The following is a 20,609-nucleotide window of genomic DNA, read 5'->3' as shown; positions in this document are numbered from 1 at the left end:
TGGAGGGGAACGAAAGGGCGAACGCCTTAGCTCGAGCGCTAATTAACCGAGCGGGGCAAAACCAATCGTCTGATCGATCCCCACCCTTTACCTTTGTGCCCCTGCCATCAAATTACTGCGACCGACTCGAGATCCAGCGACTCAACCGCAGGATTTATCCTCCCCCTCACAAAAAGCTCAGCACTGAAGAGGCAATAGCCCCCAGACTTATCCAAACAAACACATTCCCAAACTACACAGATACAGCAAAATATGTCCACAAACATATCGCGGCATCTGCCCCTGGTGCGGCGACACACGCCCTACACTCTTTCACATCTCGTGGGGGTGCGGGGGCAAACCTGAACATTTAAAGACGCCTAACACGTTATTTGAGCGGTGGGAGGTACAGCTGACCGGCGATACCCTGGCGGTTACAAGAAGCTCTCGTCCAGCAAGTACGTCGAGCAGCCATGGCCAGTGGAGTCCTGGAATGAGGACACCACCCACTCGTCCTCAAGATCAACGATCTCGATGGTCTAAATAAATGTTTTTTTCTCTCTCTCTTCGTCATAATTTCGCCATTGTTGTCTTCTTTGTTTTCTTTCCGTTGTCGTAGTCACTGCCGTTGTCTTCCTTCCCATTCTTGTCGTCGGACAAGTTATGACTATTTCGGAGGGAACTTAGGGATTTACTCTGAGTGGCCTTCTCCTTTTTTTTCTTCTTGTCCTTGCGTCCCAAAGCTGCACATGACCAACAGATGGTGCCGTACTTGGAGGTGGCGCAAAATTAATTTTAAATAAAGACCCAGAAACATTAATGTAAATAAATGGGCGGCTAAAGTGCCCAAATATTTGTACCTCAATAGCGTGGACATAGAACGGAATACGCGGACAAGAAAGTTGGCAACCAGGTACAGGGTAATTGAAAGTGAGAATAGACAACCAGGAGTCATCAAAAAGAAAGGGGGAAAACAGAGACAGTAAATTGGATGCAAAGGATGGAAACAAAAAAAGACCATGCATATTTACATTAATGGCAAGAACGAGATGAGAATGAAAATCTGTACGTAACCCAAAGCGCAGTGCCTTGCTTTATGAGGCCCGAGATGGTTGCCTAAGACAAGAACATACCGGAGCAAATATTCGCAACAGGACGAGGCATGTGTCTGCTGCAGCGAAAATTTGGAGACAGCTCAGCATATCCTAATGGAATGCGAATGTATTCACCCAGCGAGACCCGTAAGTAACGTCCACCTTCCAGAAGCGCTGGCTTCCAAACCGAATGGAAGCATTGACCGGTCAGCATTCGAGATAAGCAAGAAACGTTTAGAGTGTTGGCGGAAAAAAAGAAAAGCAGGGAAGAGATTGCTAGGACCGAATACGTTGCAGGTACAAGGTAGATATAGAGAGAAACGATTAACGATATGTAGGCAAAATGCTACTTGATTAGATAAAGCAAGCTAACTGACCATTTGTCACCGTCCCGTTTCAAAGGGGATGCCAATACCTCATCATCATAATCATCATCATCACGGGAGTCCAGCAATGGATTTTGACCACCTGAGTTTCTTGAGTGTCTTAGAAAACTAAGTACAAGGGCGCTTCCGCATTCCGACACAGTCGGAACGTGGCTGCAGGGCTGACGCAGGGATAGCTACAGCAGAACGCCGGAGCCACAGAGCACCGCGATGAGCAAACTGTACTGAGCGCGCAGCCGCGTTGTCTAGTCTTGTAGATACAGTGTAGACCGCTCATAACCTAAGTCGCCGGAGTCGCGAATATCTGCACTATAAGCGGTGCCGCACTATAACCAAAACAACGATTTTCAAGCCCTGCACGTATGCAAAACATGTAAACCAAGCATGTAGACATGCTTTGTTCTATCGCGCGCACATCGCGATTACGTTTTCGCCAGTGAGCTGGCGGAAACACAATCGCGATGTAGCCGGTGCCCTTCAAGTTCGACAGCTTTGCACCGAGTCAAAACGAAACAACTGTTTGCCGCAACCGCTGCGGAAAAATACGTGACCGCTATCGACGCGATTATGAACGGCGACTTTGCGGTGCTGAAGGCACGCGCCCGACGCACGCACCGAGTCTGGACGAATTAACTACCATTCGGTGCAACAACTGGCAGTCGAAACGGCGCTCGCTATCTATGCTATCATCGACGGCGACTACGCAGTTTTTTTAGGCACGCAGCCGACGCGCGTACCGAGTAAAAACGAAACTACTGTTCGCCGCAACCGCTGCAGAGAAACCCACGGCCGCTATCGACGCGATCGTGGATGACGACTACGCAGTTACGAAAGCCCGCGGCCAACGCGGTGTTATGCGCGGCGGTAAACGCAAGAATGCAGGCTTTAAAGACACAAAGAGGCTCGAAGCGTTCCGGCGTTGCTGTCATTCACGTACGATTTCAACTGATGGCTGTGGCGATGCGGACTCCGCCGCTTCGTTTCGGTTGGACGCTAGCGCCGTTCTTGCTCTTTTGCGTCGCACATTTGCGGCGCTCCTCGCTCACCGAGCTCCGAAAGTAGTCCGACTTAACGGATGTGCGCCCAAATAAGTCCGAATTAACGAGAGTTTGATTGCACTGAATAATGCATACGCCGGCCGGTAGCACGCACCTTGTTGAGAAGCGTGCTCGCTGCCGTCCTTATCGGCGAGATTTTCCCGCGGAAGCTGCATTATAACCGGCATTTCATCTCACGCGACTGCACTGTAAGCGGTATGCGTACACAGGGAGTTCTATTGGAGGGTAAACGGGAGTCGGAAAAGGCCGGCTTGTAGCCAGTTGTGCACTATAAATGGTTACGTAATAAGTGGTCTATACTTAGATCATAAGTCTGTTATATTGAGATATAGATGGGTACCGGCATGGAAGTAATATGAATTCTTCATTAGCATCAGTAATCTTCCTGGTTATTTTGACTAAGTAAATATTTAGGTGTAGTAGCATTCTTGCGATTGTCACGCCTTGGAAATGAAATTTTATTCAACACGTTGCTCAGAGCAGGTTCACTGCCCTCCAAAGCAATCAGGCTGAAAAATCTGGCAATATATCTTTTTTTTTTTTTTTTTTCACGAGAACGAGTGAACGACTGCTTTATCTGAGCTCATCGCTAGTGGCATGTCAATTGAACTCTTACAACAGCGAACCATGAAGTGCGAGCCAACAAAAATGAAGTTTCGCGTGTTGGTACGGTGCCTTTCGTGCCTTCGGAGGTTATGTGTGCCTATAATGTACGCTGGTACATTTATCTCGAATGTGGCCGTCAGAGAAGCTTGCGTGTCGGCAGTAAAACAGCGCATTCAGCTATATATGCGGGCTAACCTCCAATTAAACTAAATTAAAAAATATAACATAATATACCTTAAAATAATATACCTTAAACTTATTAAATCATAGAATTCGCGATGGGCTTCACACTTTCTTTATTTCGTTTTTTTTAATATTTCATTTAGTTCAATTATGTACGTGTGAAGCGAAAGAGTAAATGCAGCACAGTGTCGATTCGCGTCGTTTCTTTGTCTGAAGCGTCACTCGTGCGCATATTTCCGTTTTATCGTAATGTCGTCATAGGTGCAAAAGAAGCTAAAATAAGGAGAATTATCTGTTCACAAAGAAACTTCGGGCCAAACACTAGCATTCCTTCGAACGCTTTCCTTCGCTTCCCGTGTCGTGTGCTTGGGCTCACGGCTCTGCGTCTGGTGTGCGTCCGCCTATTTTCGAAGTCCTTTGTGTATACGTCTCAGTGGGTTACAAGAAGCTTCGAGAGAACCGCAGGGCATTCTCCCTTAAAATGCGACGTGTAAACTCCGCGAGACATGTTTTTGCCGCTGTTGCGAAGAACCAGGCATCGCACAGAGACAGACGCTCTCTTTGGCTCATAAATGTAGAAAAAAAAATATTGCTATTCCCTCGCTCGTAAGTTTATTCGAGTCCCGCGCGTTCGTTTTAGCCGCACACGTACGCCGGCTGATGCGTCCTGCTGAACCTCTCACGAAGGATGCCGATTACGGAATGAACTGAAGAAGAACTTGCTTGGGAATTTTGCATGTAGCAGAGCGAACCACTATGGTGATAGGCAATACAATCGGCGAGCTAGCATTCTCTGCTACAACGTAAAGCATACTAGGCTGGGCTAATGGCCAGAAAAAGAGAGGGGGAAACCATTTTGAGCACCCTGCCTGAGGCAGATATATGGTTTAAGTGCTGCAACAGAAATATTTCAGTTACTTAGGTACATACTATGTCCCAGGATATTTAGGGAGTGTAAGGGCTCAAAGAGTGTAAGGGCTCAATCTCAAGGTCTGAGTTCTTTTCAATATTCAAGTGCATTAAAAAGTGCAGGTGGTACTAATTTACAATGAATATCCAAATATGCGAATAACCGAAACAAGTGTATGAGGCGTGTACTGCAGTCCCCAGTGGCGAATGCTCAAGTTGGGGTCAAGGAGGTTCAGAAAAGCGGCACATACACAGTGGCACATACCTACGTGAACGGACCACATTTAAGGCTTCACTACCTTCGGGATCGGCCCACATTTCTTTACTGTTCTATATGTCCCGGATCGACCCACTTTTTTGGTAGGACAGCTAGATAACGAAAAGGAAGACTGAGAACAATGCCAAGAATGCTGTTCGCATTAATAACTTGCTCATGAACAAGTGTTACCGGACCGTCAAGTAACGAAGAGAAATAGAGAACATTTTTTTAATGGAAAAAAAGCAGGGTGTTCGGCCTGAGGAGGTTTATCTCGGGCCTGCTACTCTACGTAGGGGAAATGGCAGAGGGGAAGATGTTTTCAGAGGGTGCCGAGTTTTCCGGAGGGAACGCATACCTATGTTATAATATGCAAGGCACGCTGAGGCGCGCTTTGGGTGGTGTTATACCGAAACAATGTATACGTATGTTCGCCCATGCCCGAATGTGAACGGATGATTTCATCGAGAATTTTGCTCGGGCAAATTTGTCGTATGTGCTGGTTGGAAAGGGGAGTGTGTCCTGGTTGGTGCCAGCGGTAGATGATCCTGTAGTGGACTGCAGCCTCCGGCAAAAGCCAGTCTGGCGGTAGGCTGCCACCTGGCATCCTGTCTCACGGTAACGCGGAGAATCCGACGAATATTTTGTCAGCATCAAGGGTCCCTAAAGTGCTTCTGTTTGCACTGCGAAGAGCACGTTAAATCAATATTGTTTACTATATCTTTACCATATTTTCAAGGGAAGTTGGCTCTTAAACGCAAATATGCAGCAACTCGTTTCATTTTACCGTATGCTAAAGCCCCAATATTGCCGTCAAGGCCACAGCAACGTCAAGCGCAGCAAAACAATGCCCTTTGGATGTCTAGCGAACGAAGTTCACAAGAAAGTGGAAGGCGTCGTGCCTTCATCTGAGGATCCCTTGAAGGCACGTCTGTGAGCTGGCGAGCGAGGTTGTCGGCAGTCCTGTCGGCATGCAGTCCCGACACCTTTTGGCGGGAGGACCGAATATAGGCGTCCCGGGCGCTTTGTGTGGCATTGTTCGTCGCGTTCGGTGAAAGTGAACTGCATGCAACACGCAGTTGCAGCAACTTCTTCCTTCTTTCGCATTTGCAGCCGCCCAGCGATGGCATCGCCATGAGCCGAATCGCGCGCCAACCCTCGCGGTGGCCCCCGCATGGTCTCGTGTGCAAGAACGACGGCGATTAGCCCCGGCCGCGTCCACCGTAGGTGAGCCTCGCGGCACCTTTAGCCGCTGCGTTTTTCTTCCTCCGGGAATGCCGCTCTTCGCGCCGACAACGCACGGATTCGACCCCCGCTCGCGAGAATTCAGCCTTCGAGTGTTCCGCAACACGGGGGCCTGCTGAGAAGACTACTTGTGGCCACTGTGCGTCTCATTTGCATTTCTCTCGTCTTTGTCTATCCGTGCCGCGATTTTCTAGGCATCTAGGTATAGTTTCATATAGCGCAATGGAAGCGTCTGCGCTGTCCTTCGAGCACCTAAATGCGTAGCGTTGTCACCGTATACCTGGTTCCGCAGGCACGGCGTGACTTGTCGCGACGCGTGCACATGATCGCTGCTATAGCAGTGATTGTCTCTGATTCGGCGAGGCGGGAGCCGAAAATATTTTTCCTTGTGGAATCTCGTTATTCTAAAGCAACATTTAAATGCGCGGAGTAATGTTCGTAGGAATGGAACGTGAGGCTGAGCCTTTTTCTTTAGCATTTGATGGTGAAACAATATTAGCACTTGCGCCCGTTATGCATCTTCACGGTCAGTGCATAGAGTTTTTCGCTGAGTATTACATCGTCCCAGAAGCTCGTGTGTACTTTTATTTAACATATCAGAAAGATGATCGGCGCTTATTTATCAGCCATATTGAATGTTTCATCTGTATTGTCTTAATCCGAGTGAAGTTGTACAGCTGCATGCGTAACTACTGTAGCTTCGCAATACATCTGAGCGTTTGACGTGTCTGAGTGCAGCGTACTTATTATAATGGCGGTTAATTCTCACCACGTGCTCGTCGTCATATAAACAAGCGACTTCTGCGAAGACGAGAACTAAGCGCGAGACTTCCTGCGAAAAGAGAAATGGTAGTCTCCCTTCAGGTAGAAAAGCGCTGATGCATCGCCGCAGGATAGCGCGGACTGCGCACAGCGCTTGTCAGCACCTCGCGTTCTCGGTTCTCACAAAACGACCTACAATGAAGCGTGTCATGTCACCCATGACATTACAAGCATATTGCACTTTGAATACGAAGCCCGTCTTAATTGCGGGATCATACGAACTTGGCTATAGCCGGTACAGAAGCCAAGCCGAGGCGCTAGAAGGTCTATATGGGGCCTTGAAGAGGGAAACATCACTGCGAAATTTACGTTTAGTCATGTTGTTAGAGCATGAATGAATCCGATTTTTGTTCCACTCACATCTAGCAGGCGAGGCTTTGATTAGATTTCTCCAGCACTTTCGGTACAGCGCGGTTTCAATGAGTGTATTCGCCATGCACATGTGGGACCAGAATTTTACGCAATCTTTATTTCCTTGTAGTGCTCGGTTATGCACCCGTAGTAGCGAGCCATAACGATTGGTTTTTGGCCAAGCTACTGTATGGGGCATTAAGCAGATTTCGGCGCAAGTTTGGGAGGTGCGGTTGCGAAATAATTTCGACCTTTTTGGGGGCTTCCATATGCACGGGCGCTGCGTATATGCTCAGCGCTGAGCTCAACGGTTACAAATCATCGCTAGAGATGTGCGCGAGAGCCGGAAAATTGTACACTCGGCGCTTGGCAATCTTACGCAGTAGTCAGGACAGCATAGTTATATAGTCAAGCTGGTCGAGGTATAGGAACCGCTGTGCGCTGCATGTCGGTCAGCGGTGTATAATTTTTTTACACCGTAAAAATTCGAATGATGGCCCACCGATTAAAGTTTGCACACACTTGTCTTTGCAGTGGTTTTGTATTCTTACTAAAGAAGAAAAAAAGAAAAGCGGCCTAACGAAAGAAACTTTGAACCCCGGTGACTGCAGGAGCAGCGCGCGGGTGTACTCGGCAGAGAACATTGGGATAAGGAAACAATGGGCGGCTACTATTGTTCGAATTTTGTTAGGATGGGAGCGCTAAGAGAATAACGTTGGCTGAACTCCAGCAGTAATTTATCGGGCTAATAAAGGCTGAGCCTTAATCGTGCTGTTTCATGTTAAATGGAAGGAAGCGATTCTATAGGAATCGGAAAATAGCAAAAAAAATGAAAAAAAAAAAGAAAAAGATGGGCAGACATTTATAGCTGCGCTTTTCATACGTTGTACCGTTTAACTGCGATAATAAAATACATCACCGTTGGTGTGTATGTATCACTGACTTTGCGTTCCTGTCCTATTCCGGCGGAGTTAAAGGCGAACAGGAAGAAACAAACTAGAACTTCTTTTAAAAATGTTTATTACATAAGCTTGCGCGTTAAGATGATTGCGCAAGCGGAAGTCCGCACTAGACCCTAAACTAAACGTTTGCGAATAAACTACGTGAGTGTCATACAGACAGGCGAACTCGAAGAGGTAAGTGCATCGTGTAGCTTGTTATAACATATCCGCCTTAATTTCCGGCGTGATAGCATACATCCCTCGAGCGATATGAAAGGCAACACACGAACTGACTTGAGGAGACCATAGAGGCTAGGCACACATATCCCAAGGTCGATCTAAATAAGTCGCGAAGCTTCGGGCGAAAAGTGGTCCCGAACCAATCGTCATGAGCAAGGGGGGTTATGGGAGCAGCGATTAAAGCACGACTATGTGAAGAGGGAGCAAACAATGAGAAAAAAATATTTACTTAAAACTAGACGAAGTTTGATTTCATTCAATGAAAATAAAATTCCTAATCAAGGTTACATAAGTTTGGCGAGGGAAGAAAAGACAACTCTCTTTTACTTTAGCGTTAACAATAAATACCTCTTTTTCAGCGCCCGCTATCAAGGGAGGCGTTGCAAAGGGGGCACTGCAGTGTGCAGAAACTCTTGAAGTGTGCAGAAAGGCGCTCGTAAAGTTCACCTGCTACTATACGCCCCTGTCACACGTTTTGTTGGTTTGCTCGTCAACGTTTGTCTGAATTCTGGTAGCGCGGGGTTTGCGAGCTGTGTCTCATCGTTATTCTACTTGTTCAGTCAAAAGTATAGTGAGATACGACCACCAGATAATTGTTTAGTTTAGCCGCCTTCGTGCGGCAGCGCTGGCTGACGGGCTTCGCGCTCGACGATGCCGACCAGCATTCTTCTTCTTTCGGGAGTTTTACGTGCCAAAACCAGTTCTGATTATGAGGCACGCCGTAGTGGAGGGCTCCGGATTAATTTTGACCACCTGGGGTTCTTTAACGTGCACTACAACGCAAGCACACGGTCGTTTTTGCAATTTCATCTCCATCGAAATGCGCCCGCCGCTGCCGGGATTCGATCCCGTGACCTCGTGCTCAGCAGTGCAACGCCTTAGCCACTGAGCCACCGCGGCTGGTACTGGTCAGCATTCAACACCCAAAGCTTTCTTCGGTCTGTGAAGAAACGATGTTTTGTGCATGGGTGCGACTTCTACACCAGTACGACCGATATTTTGCTGCATCGTTTTGCGCGCTAAAAGCTCGAAACGGCCATCAAGTCGAATTGCGGGGCATTTGAATATACAGCTCTAATGATAGTCCAGGAACACAATCTTCGCGCGTTTGTCAACAAAAATGAGGTCACTTCTGATTTTTGACAGATGTGGATGGCGTCACAATATTTTTTGTACCGCCGGAAGTGTTCCCTCCTCACACAGATGGCGCTAAGCCCCATGAACCGAGGAACCGCCATGTTTTGAACGTATGGGCTTCTGTGGAAGCTTCGCTATCATGTATATTTACCTCGCTTATCCCACGTAAAAACGTTCCACGAGACTTGATGGTCGACAGGGAAGCTACTTTTTAGGTATTGAGATGCCAACTTCGAATCCACGCATCACGAGTAAGGACTTTGGTGTTCCCTCTCATACACTACTCGCGTGCCAGTTTCCTTGTCTATAGCCTGCATTCAGGTACGCGCTTTCGTATTTCTGTACAGGACGCCATAACTCGCACTGTGCCGAGCGCAATGAGGCGTTGGAGCGTGCTGCCAGGCACGTGAGCAATATATAGGGTGCCGTTCTGTGCTCGGCTGTGCAGGCCGGCCGGCGGCCGTGAGATGCAGGGCGTCGGCCGCGGTCTGGCATGCTGACCTGCGCCGACACGCCCCTACCGACTCTGCACACGCTGGCGCCGGGTCTACTGTTCACCTGTCACGTGTCCCAACAGTCGTCCCAGGCGCGCTCCGGGGCGCGCAATGCCGCTCTGACGCCCCCGATCGCTAGGGTTACGGGGCGACCACGGAAGCCGCCGAGGCGCATACCGCGCTACCCCAGCACGTGCGCGCGCGCATCTCCGAAGTCTGCGCAGACGGTGGCCGTAAGTGCGCCGCCGGTGTGCGCAACCGCGGCTAAATGCTCCTTCCATTCTTTCAGTGTGCCGTATTAAAGGGAATGTATAAGCTATTGCGTACTATGAGGATCGTGCGAATTCTGTCTATTTGGAATTGATTCATAGATTGAACGGTGCACTAGGCACGGGAATTGTGGTTCTACCCAATGCGAGAAAGATAGAAGGTTGGAATGAAATGATGCTTGACGCTGGAGCGCTCCCTGAAACTGGAGCGTTTTATGAAATCACAAATGCGTTCAAATTTTGACACGTGCAAGTCAAAACTTTATACGCTGTGTTTGGTCGCCGCGGTGAATTAAGTGCCCGCGTGTGAGGCGATGGTCTCCCTTCACTCTCGAATACTTCCTGTATAGTGCGGCGAGCCAGCCCCCAGAATTTATTAAATTTGTGAACCAATTAAGGAGACATAAAACGAAGGGCGGGAGCAGAGAAATAAAGGAAAAGAAAAAGAAAATAGCGAGCGAGAAGGAAGACGAGGGGTACAAAAGACGGAACGGTGCCGTGCTTGAAATATTTGCCGCCAATCCAGCTCTCGTAAGCCATTGAGAGAGTGTGAACGGCAAGAATCAAGTGTCTGAATGATATGCCAGTGCTCTATACTGGCCTTGTGCTCCTTCCAGAAAGTGGTGCGATTCGATGAACTCTTCTTATTTGCACACAAGTGCATCAGTCATTGTCCCTTGTTAATCCTTATTGCACTTATAGTTAATCTAAGCCCGCTTCGATTCTAAGCACCCTCCCACAGTTCAAGGTTCCGTCATTCAAAGATAAAAAGAACAGAGTACGTTGTGCCTGAACTTGTGTTATTGCGGTATAGTCTCATCAATCCATTTCGCGTTATGTAACCGAATATTTGTGACCACGCAGAGCACCAAGAAAAATGTTTGTACTATAACGGTCTGTAGCGTGTGTTAAGAAGGAAGCGTTAATAGACGAAAAATAATTCTGTGCATAGCGAGACAGCACGCAGCGCAGATGTGCGTCTATGTATGGAGGTGTGCTCGCACAACCGCTCGAGTCGATTTCGTTGCGCTTCGAGTGCAGCAGCTCTCCCGTGACGGCGATTTCGCGACGCGAAGGAGACGTTCCGAATTAATGCGCCACTATATGTATACTACTCGGCGCCATTAAGTAGGTGGTTAGACGCGAGCGCTGTCCCAGCTCTGGGTGTTTACCAAATGCCAGGCCCTTTCTCTGTGCAGGTGGCTTGCAAACAGCCTCAGGTTATGCTGGATTGAAGCCAATGCTGCGAGCTCGGTTATGCGTCTGCATTTCTTCTTTTTTTTTTTTTTTGCCAGATTTCGCCGCCCTTGTTTGGCGACACAGGATTTGCGCCATTTAACGCGTTGTTTTACGAGAATTATCTCTCAACCGCTGCTTAAGTGTCCGCGATTTGCTCTGAGTTAAACGTGAACGAAATTGCCACCGCTAGTTCGCTTTAAAAAATTTAACAAGGAAAAAAAAAAAAAAAGGGGGGGGGGGGGGGTTCTGCTGAGAGACGTAAGGAGGAGGAAGTTTCATGAAAAGTAAAGTTGGCCCCATCCGCCTGAAAACTCGCACCAAACTACCAACAAAATTGATACAAGTCTCTCAGAAAGAGAGTCTAATAGTTAGAGATTGGTTAATTGCTTTTCGAGTGCTTCGAATTGTGGAATAATTCGCCCTCGCGCAGTCCCGTGCTTACATTTATTTTCTTTATTTCTTTGTTCAGTCAGTCAGTCAGTCAGTCAGTCAGTCAGTCAGTGTAGTCAGCCGGTCGGTCGGTCGGTCGGTCGGTCGGTCGGTCGGTCGGTCGGTCGGTCGGTCGGTCGGTCGGTCGGTCGGTCGGTTATATACTCCCAATGCTAATGGGGGTGCTACAGAGAGGAGTGGCACATTGTTGCAGATGTGCGTTTTGAACGCAGTTTGGTCGTGGTTGCTGGCGATGCCGGTGAGGAGGTGATTCCATTCCGATGACCTCTTTGGCCCAAATGAGTGAAATACTACTTCAAATTTTAAACGATGATCAACGCGTGACGCTGATATGTTGTACCCTTCTCATCACTTAATTCTTAGTTGTATTGGTAGAGGATGACCCGCCACGGAAAGGCGGTAGGGTCGCATTCGACGACCGCGGCGGGCTAGGACAAATTTGTCAACTGCGTAGCTTTCTTTCCGAAGAACCTTAGAGCGTAAGAAGTTCGTACTCAAGCGCGTTTCGTAAGATCATAGACTGGCTAATGGGCACAGCTGGCTCAATGTTACCAAATTTGGCTGACCAGTGACATAGAGTTTTTACGAAAGAAAATCTTCGCGAGTTCAGCGCCTGTATCGTTTTTACCTGATGGCATATGGCAAGTTTTCACCACGGAGTAAGATAAGACAGGAGCGCCGATTCTGCTCGTCTGGAAGGGACATATTTTGAAACACCGGCTCCTGCTTCGCAGCGTGTTCGCCAGATGGCGCTACGGATTAGGAAAAACTAAAGTCCCTATATAATAAAAGTACCGCCATCCTTTGATAAACGCCGCTTCTCTCTCTCCAGTATCTCCGATTGGACGATGATAGCGCGCGCTTTTCACTTCTTTATATTTTCTGTTTTTCCGCCTCAGAGCCATGTTGAAAGTCCTCTGCGCAGCCGCAGTCGCCGGCGGCGGCGCGCGCCCGGCCTGAAAGCTTCAACGTGGACTTTCTAGGTGCGCCACCATCGACTTGGCTTTCGCAAGCCAAAAGTAAAGAAAAAGCAAGCGCTTTAGGAGAGGAGGCGGCGGAGGAAAGAGTAGATGGCGGTACTTTTCTTATATAGGGACTTTAGGAAAAACTGTGGAGCAGAGAGGCGGGCCCAACCAACCAAAGCAGCAAAGGTGCGGGCAGGTCAAGCAAAAAAAAAAAAAAAAAAAAAAAAAAGAAGGCTCGGGTCTGTCGGTCTTTTTTTTTTTTTGTCATTGCTACAGTTGCTATAGCAACGGTGCCTGCTTGCCTACCCGTTTTGTCGTCTGCTCCGCTCATGCACTGACGCCTATAGCGCGCATAGCTGGCATAGCTCTTGTGGTTCACGGAGTGACGTTAGCAGGAAAAACAAGTCACGTATAATTTTATTTCATTTATTTTATACAGGCCAAGTGCAGGGGATTTGTCAGGTGGGCAACATGGAACTATACAAGGCACAGGAACAGAAAATAAACGAATTACGGAAACTAAGACCGAAAGAAAAAAAAGAACTAGGCAAATGGTAAGAGATATAACGGCAGATCGGGTGGTCTCAAGCAATGACAGACGAGAGCGAAAAGAAGCCTTTAATGCAAAGCTGACGTTTATCACTCTTTTTGTTTAAGCACGCATCAAGTGCTAAGATGCTTCGCTTGCTTCTTTGTTTCTCGCGGTGCTTTTCGTGTCGCCAGGTTCTCTTGCGAGCAGAATTGCCGCTTTTTTCTCACTAAACATAATAATTGGGAATTCCTGCCAGTGTTTCCTGCTTATGAATTTCACAAGTGAAGCTCAAATTATGTGTCTGCATACCTGGGGGAATCTTCTCGAAGACAAAGCTGAGAATTTACATTACGGCATGTCTCTGGACAAGGAATGCGCGTGCACTGTGTGTAGTTGTAGACAAATTGAGCTCCTCCCGTCCTTCCGCATCGGCGTCTTCTGGTTCCTCCTGGCATTGAGCATCATTGAGCTGCGCCAGGCTTCCCTCAAAAATTGAAGGAACGGCTCCGCTTCGAAGTCGAGGGCACTTTCTTTACATCTAGTAGGTTCTTTAGTTCTTTACACCAACTATCAAAAATAAGGTGATTCTCTAAGTGTCGGTCACATAATTTGTCCATTGCTTTAAGCGCTCGCTTACTTGCAGGAATTTCTTGTCTCCGCTGGTGCAGTAGCTGAAGATCAGATGGCGCCGCGAAGAGCGAAAACTTCTCGCGTCCTTTGCCATACCCAGGGGCCGTATTCTGAAACGTTCCACTTCGGCGAAATTTCTTTTTCGCTTTCAGGCACGCGATAATTGGCTGTTTTACTGGATGAGCTGATTGGCTGGTTGAGCCTGACTTCATTCAATTTTGCTCAACCAGCCAATCAGCGCGCGCCTGAAAGCGAAAAAAGAAATTTCGCCGAAGTGAAACGTTTCAGAATACGGCCCCAGGTTTACAGCCGAGAACAAAACACTGTATTGTTGCTCAGTCTCTTCACGCACAAGTATCAAGATACCTTGTTCCGTCAGGCATGAATAAACATGCTGCATACACGGTAAACAAAGCGAGGAAGATGAAATTTCGCACCTTCGCTTCCACGCAGACGTAGAGGAGTGAAAAACAAGTACTTCTGTTGTGTCTTTTTGTACAGCATCATTTATCGTCTTTTTCCCCTAAAGACATGTAAAAGTGTTTCGCATACGTGCATAAAAGCGGTACAGTGTGCTTATTTGCGCTTTTATTATTTGTGCACATATATTTTTTGTGTTTGATTGCTGTCAAATCGAGACGGCCGAGGGCCCGCGTTTCTAGCAGACGACACGCTCTACGGGTGCCGAGCTGCCCGTTTCATGCCGCCGTCACCGCCGGTCTCCACCACTCAGCGCATACGCACATGGAAGCAAGCTGTTGAGTAGTTTCTGCGTGCCTCGACAGATGGCGCTACGCGATGACATAAGTAGGGACATCTTAGGGACATGGAGCAACCACCCTGTAATCCTGACTATGCATGGGAATATTGCAATAGAACAGAGGGCAGTAGAAAAGGGGGTGGAATTGGTGCATTCATTCATAAAAGTATGAATTGGCAAAGGGTCAAACAGGAATGCAAGGAGCATTTATGGCTAAAAGGGAAAGTTGCAGGAGAGCAGACACTCCTTGGCTTTGTATACCTGTGGACAGGAGCAAATGCCAAAGAGGAAAAAAAAATGCTGGAATCCATATCAAGTGACATTAATGAGCTAGGAGAAGGGTGCGAGATTATTATACTAGGAGATATGAACGCACACATAGAAGACATGGACGGGTACACAGACTCAACAGGGAACATGATGCTGGATATGTGTGAAATGCGTGACTTAGTTGTATGCAACAGTACTGAGAAGTGTGAAGGGCACATAACATGGGAGGTAGGGAGCCTGCAGTCGACGATAGATTATGCACTAATGTCACATAGGATGCACGATAGGCTAAATGTAATGAACATAGATGAATATGGCTCCAGAAGTCTAGGTAGTGATCACAAACGTATTAAGGTGAGTTTTAGAAGAGAAATGAAAGTAGGGGGTAGGAGGCAAGATGAACAACCAGGTGGGATATTTTACTCGGAAAAGCAGCTTTAAATAGCAGCCCAACAAATTGAGGAAGTAATTTCAGAGGATACAAAAACAGAATGGACATATGCAAATTTAACAGGGCTATTTGAGCTAGAGCTTGCTAAGGTACGAGTCAGGCCAAAAAGGAACAGAAGACGTAAACCCAAGAGCTGGTGGGATGACGAGGTTAAGAAGGCCATAGAGAAACGTCAGGAAGCATCCAGGGAACACAGATATTCAAAGCGGAGGGGTGAACCAGAAGCTGATGTAGGCAGAAATTGGAATAACTTCTTAAACTGTAGAAGGGAAGCATCCCATTTGATCAATGAGAAGATTAGAAGAAAGGGGAGCCAATGGTTGTCAGATGTAAACAAAAAGGATAGAAAAGCAGCGAAGAAATTTTGGAAACATCTCAACTCCTTGAGTAATAAGACTAGCCTAGAGCAGAGGTTTATAGTTACAACTCAAGGTGTTCGGCTAGAGGGAGATGAGGCAATGGAACATATAAGAACAATGATGACAGAAAAATTTAAAGAACGAAACATAGCATGTGCTCAATCAGGTGAGGATAGACTAGTTAGTGCAGTGGCTCCACTTGCACAAAGCGAGTGGGAGGGCAGAGAAGGTTCCTAGTAGCACGTCGACAGGTCCTGATGGCATCCCAATTATGTTGATAAAGACATTGGGCCCAAAATCTAAGAAAGCATTAAGAGAGGCAGTGAGCAAAATGATAATGGATGGTAAAGCCCCCGACGGGTGGAGACTGAGCAGGATGAGCATGATATATAAGGGAAAGGTGGACAAAGCCGACATAAACAACTACCGTCCCATAACAGTGACGTCAGTGGTTTACAGGGTGGTGATGCAGATTATAAAGGACAGACTGCAGGCATGGGTGGAGAGCGAGGAGGTGCTGGGGGAACTACAAAATGGGTTCCGGAAACAAAGAAGGTTAGAAGATAATCTGTTCTCATTGACGCAGTCTATTGAAATAGCAGAAAAGGAACACAGGCCCCTATGGCTCGCATTTCTGGATATCAAGGGAGCCTATGACAGTGTAATCGAAAAGGATTTGTGGGACGTACTGGGCACTCTAGATGTGGAAGATGGAGTAAGTAATCTTTTAAAAGATATCTATAAAAGTAACAAGGTGCTTATAAAATGGGAAAACAAGGTATCTGGGCCTATAGAGATACAGCAGGGGCTTAGGCAGGGGTGCCCTCTGTCACCTCTGTTGTTCATGCTGTATTTACAAGGATTAGAGAAAAAATTAGAGGAGCGGACTTGGCTTCAACCTTTCCTTTTCAAGCAAGGAGAATGGATTAAACAGTCATTACCAGGACTGATGTACGCGGATGACATTGTACTTATGGCTGACAGCAAGGAAGACTTGCAGAGATTAATGGACATCTGTGGTAAAGAGGGAGATAGCTTAGGTTTGAAGTTTAGTAAAGAAAAATCGGCAGTCATGATTTTTAATGATAATCAGGGCAGCGAGCATAGGATACAGGAGGTTACGCTGGAGGTAGTAGATAAGTACAAATATCTTGGAGTGTGGATGAACAATGGGGCTGAGTACCTAACGGAGCATGAAAAATATGTAACGGCTAAAGGTAGCAGAAATGCAGCTGTAATGAAAAATAGGGCACTGTGGAATTACAATAGGTACGAAGTGGTGAGAGGGATTTGGAAAGGGTTGATGGTCCCTAGTTTGACTTTCGGGAATGCGGTCCTGTGCATGAGATCAGAGGTTCGAGCAAGGTTGGAAGTTAAGCAGCGAGGGGTAGGTAGACTGGCTCTGGGAGCACACGGAAATACACCAAATCAGGGGGTACAGGGTGACATGGGATGGACGTCATTCGAGGGCAGGGAAGCCAGCAGCAAGATAGAATTTGAGGAGCGATTGAGAGAAATGGCAGAAAAGCGGTGGGCAAGGAGAGTTTTCAGTTATTTGTACATGAGGAATGTTGACACAAAATGGAGGAAGCTGACCAGAAAATTGTCAATCAAATATTTGGACTGCAGGAGGGGTGCAAACCAGGAAACAGCGGTTAAGAAAAAGGTTAAAGAAACAGAGAGGGGTCTGTGGAAAACAGGGATGCAGACGAAATCAGCACTGGGAACATACCGAACTTTCAAGCAAGAAATTGCCAAAGAAAATATCTACGATAATTCTAGGGGAAGCTCTTTGTTGTTTGAAGCCAGGACGGGAGTATTGCGGACTAAGATGTACCGAGTCAAGTATCAAGGTATAGACACGTTGTGCTGTGCGTGTGGAGAAGAAGAGGAAACGGCTGTACACCTCATACTTTTCTGTAAAGGCCTTAACCCTACAGTGCAAAGCAACGGGGCTGATTTTTTCAAAGCATTGGGGTTTAGGGACAGTGAAGGCAAAATAGACTTTAAGCGGGTAGAAATAACCAAACAGAGGTTATCTGATTGGTGGATAAAATCAAGGCAGTGGTGAAACTTCACCCACCACAAAGTACAAAATATGTTAATAGTCATGGCTAGGTGGCGTATGCCACCGCCCGATTTAAAGGGTTCAGCCTCATCCATCCATCCATCCATCCATCTAGTAGAAGGGAAGGAGAAAGCCGTGAAGAGGAGCGGAGGGAGAGAGCAAAGGCATGAGCTAGACCCCCGGCGTCAGCGTTACACGGTTTGCCCTGAGCGAATGCGTTGCGCGGCAGCGGAGTTGGCGCTGCTGTTTATCTTACTCCGTGGTTGTCACAGATATCGCACATGTGCGCATCTCCAGTGCCATCTGCAGTTCATAGGAGACAATGTAGAAACCAGACCTGCAGAGTTCTTTTCACATTCATTAAATGTACGCGACGTCTCCAGATGAATGTTAGTGCAGCTACCGTGTGCGTCTGTGCGAATGTTTTCATTGAGACGGCCAAGGGGATTGCATTCAGAATCTCTGCAGCATTTCGGGAAGCGAGAACATTTTGCAGGAATCACAGGCCACATTAAGCTCTAACATTTTCTTGTTAAATAAGCGTACTTCTCGCGCCTAAATTCTTTTGTGATACATGACTGAAATGTATTAGCTGAAGACCACTGTCACGAAGGCGTCCCATGAATGTAATATTTTGTTAGGGACGCATGCGTTATGCTCTTTCCGTCGCAAAAGTAATAAGTATACCTCAATAAAGGAAGGCTGGCATGTGTGCAGAGAGCCCAACACAAGACCCGACCTTCTCAGACAGATTCAAGCTCGTAGTGATAAGTCTAATAGGAAAAAAAAAAACAAAAAACGTCAGTCTTAATTTTTTGCGTTAACTCTCTCATCACTGCTACGCGTGCTACATCATACGGTATAAATCAACTAGCACACCTTTCAGCGTTGCGCTCTATATACATGCTGGCCCACGTATACACGGCGAATCGACCAATACCGTGGTCAGTAGTTCTTTGCGGATGGCTCAGCTGCTATTTTCACAGCGTTCAGTATCAATACGACAATTTGCTAATATGAATTTTGAAGTAATGGTACATAAAAGAAAAGGTAGTTAGCGAGTAAATCACGTCGGAGACGCTAGGATGACAACTGCAGCGAAGTATGGACCCATCGCGAGGCGAGGCTTAGTTCACCTCCCATCTGAAGGAGAGCGTATACGCCGCGGTATCAGCGCGCTAATTACTTGCTTTTGTTCATTGCGCCACGAATTCTGAAGCAATTAGGACTTTACTCCGGAGACCTCCTTCACTGTAAGACCAAGAGGCCTTAGGTAGCGGAATATTTACGAATTTTTAGGACGTGTGAACTCCATTGTATGAAGCATAGACCCTTTTTTTTTTCCTTTTTTTTTCAACCTTTCACAATAGCACTACAGTGAAATGCTTAAGGCTCACGCTTATTGGCAATTCAGTGCAATCGTATACGCATCACTGAAATGGTTTCACGCTCGATCACGCTATTACCCCTTAAGCAATGCTCCAGAAATGCACCGATTTCTGGAGTAACAGATGATGCGACAAAGCTTATTACGGATGACCGTTTTTAACACATTGCCGTCGGGATAAGAGTTTTTCAGAGTCACGCTAAATTCCCGATGCACTCACGGTAGGAGAGCCTCGCACTTCTTTAGCGCGTGGTTCCCCGTTCCGCGAGCATCTCAGCGCTGATAAACTTATGACCTCTGAAATACGACGTGCATGCCTTTATGTACGGTAATTACGCCCAATTTCTCTCTTCAAATGCAACGATTGTCGCTCGATGTACCATTGCGCAGACAGTACACCAACAGTTACGTACCGAAAAGCTAATATCTGCTAATCGACCATTATTCTTCATTCACCGTTCGAGGAAAGAAAAGGCGGTTGATACCAGGTGGCGAAGACGGACCTATACTCTGGGCGGGAAATGTTCCGCTGCCAAGGTGCTGCTCACTGCTGTATTTCTTAAATTTTGCCATTGCCGCACAGACGACGTCGCACCGCCCTCGCGGAGCGCTATAGGTTGTGCGTGTAAGAGCGCGGCATCGTAGGAGGCCTCTGAGAGCGGCGGCCAGACGCAGGTCCCCGCACTGAGTGTCGTTACGACCAGCCAGGACTCGGCGCCGAGGACGCCACGAAGCGACGCCGAGCAGCTGCTGCAGGCGCCGGCCGCCCAGCCTGGAGCTACGACGCCATTACGGGACGTTACCGAAGCCGATGGCGAGCGCACCCTTAAGCACCCGGCCGCGGTCAGTCCCGGTGGCGCGCGCGAGATCGGCTCCAAGGCCGGCTCTCCGATGCGCAGAAATTCACCGCCAGCTGTCCCAGGTCCCTCTGGAGTCACACCCCACGGCACGACTCCGGCGCAGCAGCCCACGTCTCCTGCCGACGAAGCAGCGGGGGCCGTGAAGGGGGAGCCCGAGGATTCGGTAGGTATAAAGCACGGCGCGCAGCACCCTGTAACCGACTCGCTGAGGTGCCTCTCGCCGAAGCAATTGGTGCACTGGGGCCACCCGTGCCGAAAGGGGTAACATAACGTTCGCTGACAAATGCAAAGTTTGTTCATCCACGTGCACAAGTCAGACGCAAATAGCAAATGACATGCGATGACGCTGTTCATACCGAAAAAGTTGGAACGCGAACGTGTACGAAAAGGATGTCGGAAAACAAGTTATATACCCTTAGATGGGGAACGAACGGCAGGCTTTCTTTGAGAATACAGTGGGTCCTTTGGAAAAATGCGAAGCTGGAGTTACCGCAATGCACAATGCCCTAAATATGGCGGACAACGCGCTGTTTAAACGGTGATTACGGTGAGAGTTCCGCGATGTTCTTGCTTTCCTGCATCCCTTCCCAACATATATTTAATTTTAGTAGAAATGGTGCAATGGAACAGGACGTTAGAAAGGGCCAGGCAACGGTGTTGACTAAAAA

The 20,609-nt window shown here is 47.6% G+C and overlaps 1 protein-coding gene across 1 annotated transcript; it reads left to right on the top strand.

The window, feature by feature from the left end:
- Nucleotides 1-5,590: 5,590 nt before the first annotated feature.
- LOC125943968 (uncharacterized) lies at nucleotides 5,591-20,206 on the top strand. Its single transcript, XM_049663617.1, has 3 exons — nucleotides 5,591-5,855; nucleotides 9,656-9,934; nucleotides 19,757-20,206. Exons 2-3 carry the CDS (start codon nucleotides 9,701-9,703, stop codon nucleotides 20,204-20,206), a joined length of 684 nt encoding a protein of 227 aa, XP_049519574.1. The 5' UTR covers nucleotides 5,591-5,855; nucleotides 9,656-9,700.
- Nucleotides 20,207-20,609: the final 403 nt, after the last annotated feature.

Source organism: Dermacentor silvarum, chromosome 1 (assembly GCF_013339745.2).
Source record: "Dermacentor silvarum isolate Dsil-2018 chromosome 1, BIME_Dsil_1.4, whole genome shotgun sequence".
Taxonomy (NCBI): Eukaryota; Metazoa; Arthropoda; class Arachnida; order Ixodida; family Ixodidae; genus Dermacentor; species Dermacentor silvarum.
Note: the sequence above shows the minus strand (reverse complement) of the source record. Positions and strands in the feature narration are given on the sequence as shown.

Excerpts from the sequence above, each read along its gene's own strand:
- LOC125943968 (XM_049663617.1), top strand. The coding sequence starts at position 9,701 with ATGCTGACCTGCGCCGACACGCCCCTACCGACTCTGCACACGCTGGCG. Across the intron at positions 9,935-19,756 it reads AGTCTGCGCAGACGGTGGCC|GTCCCCGCACTGAGTGTCGT; the intron begins GTAAGTGCGCCG and ends GGCCAGACGCAG.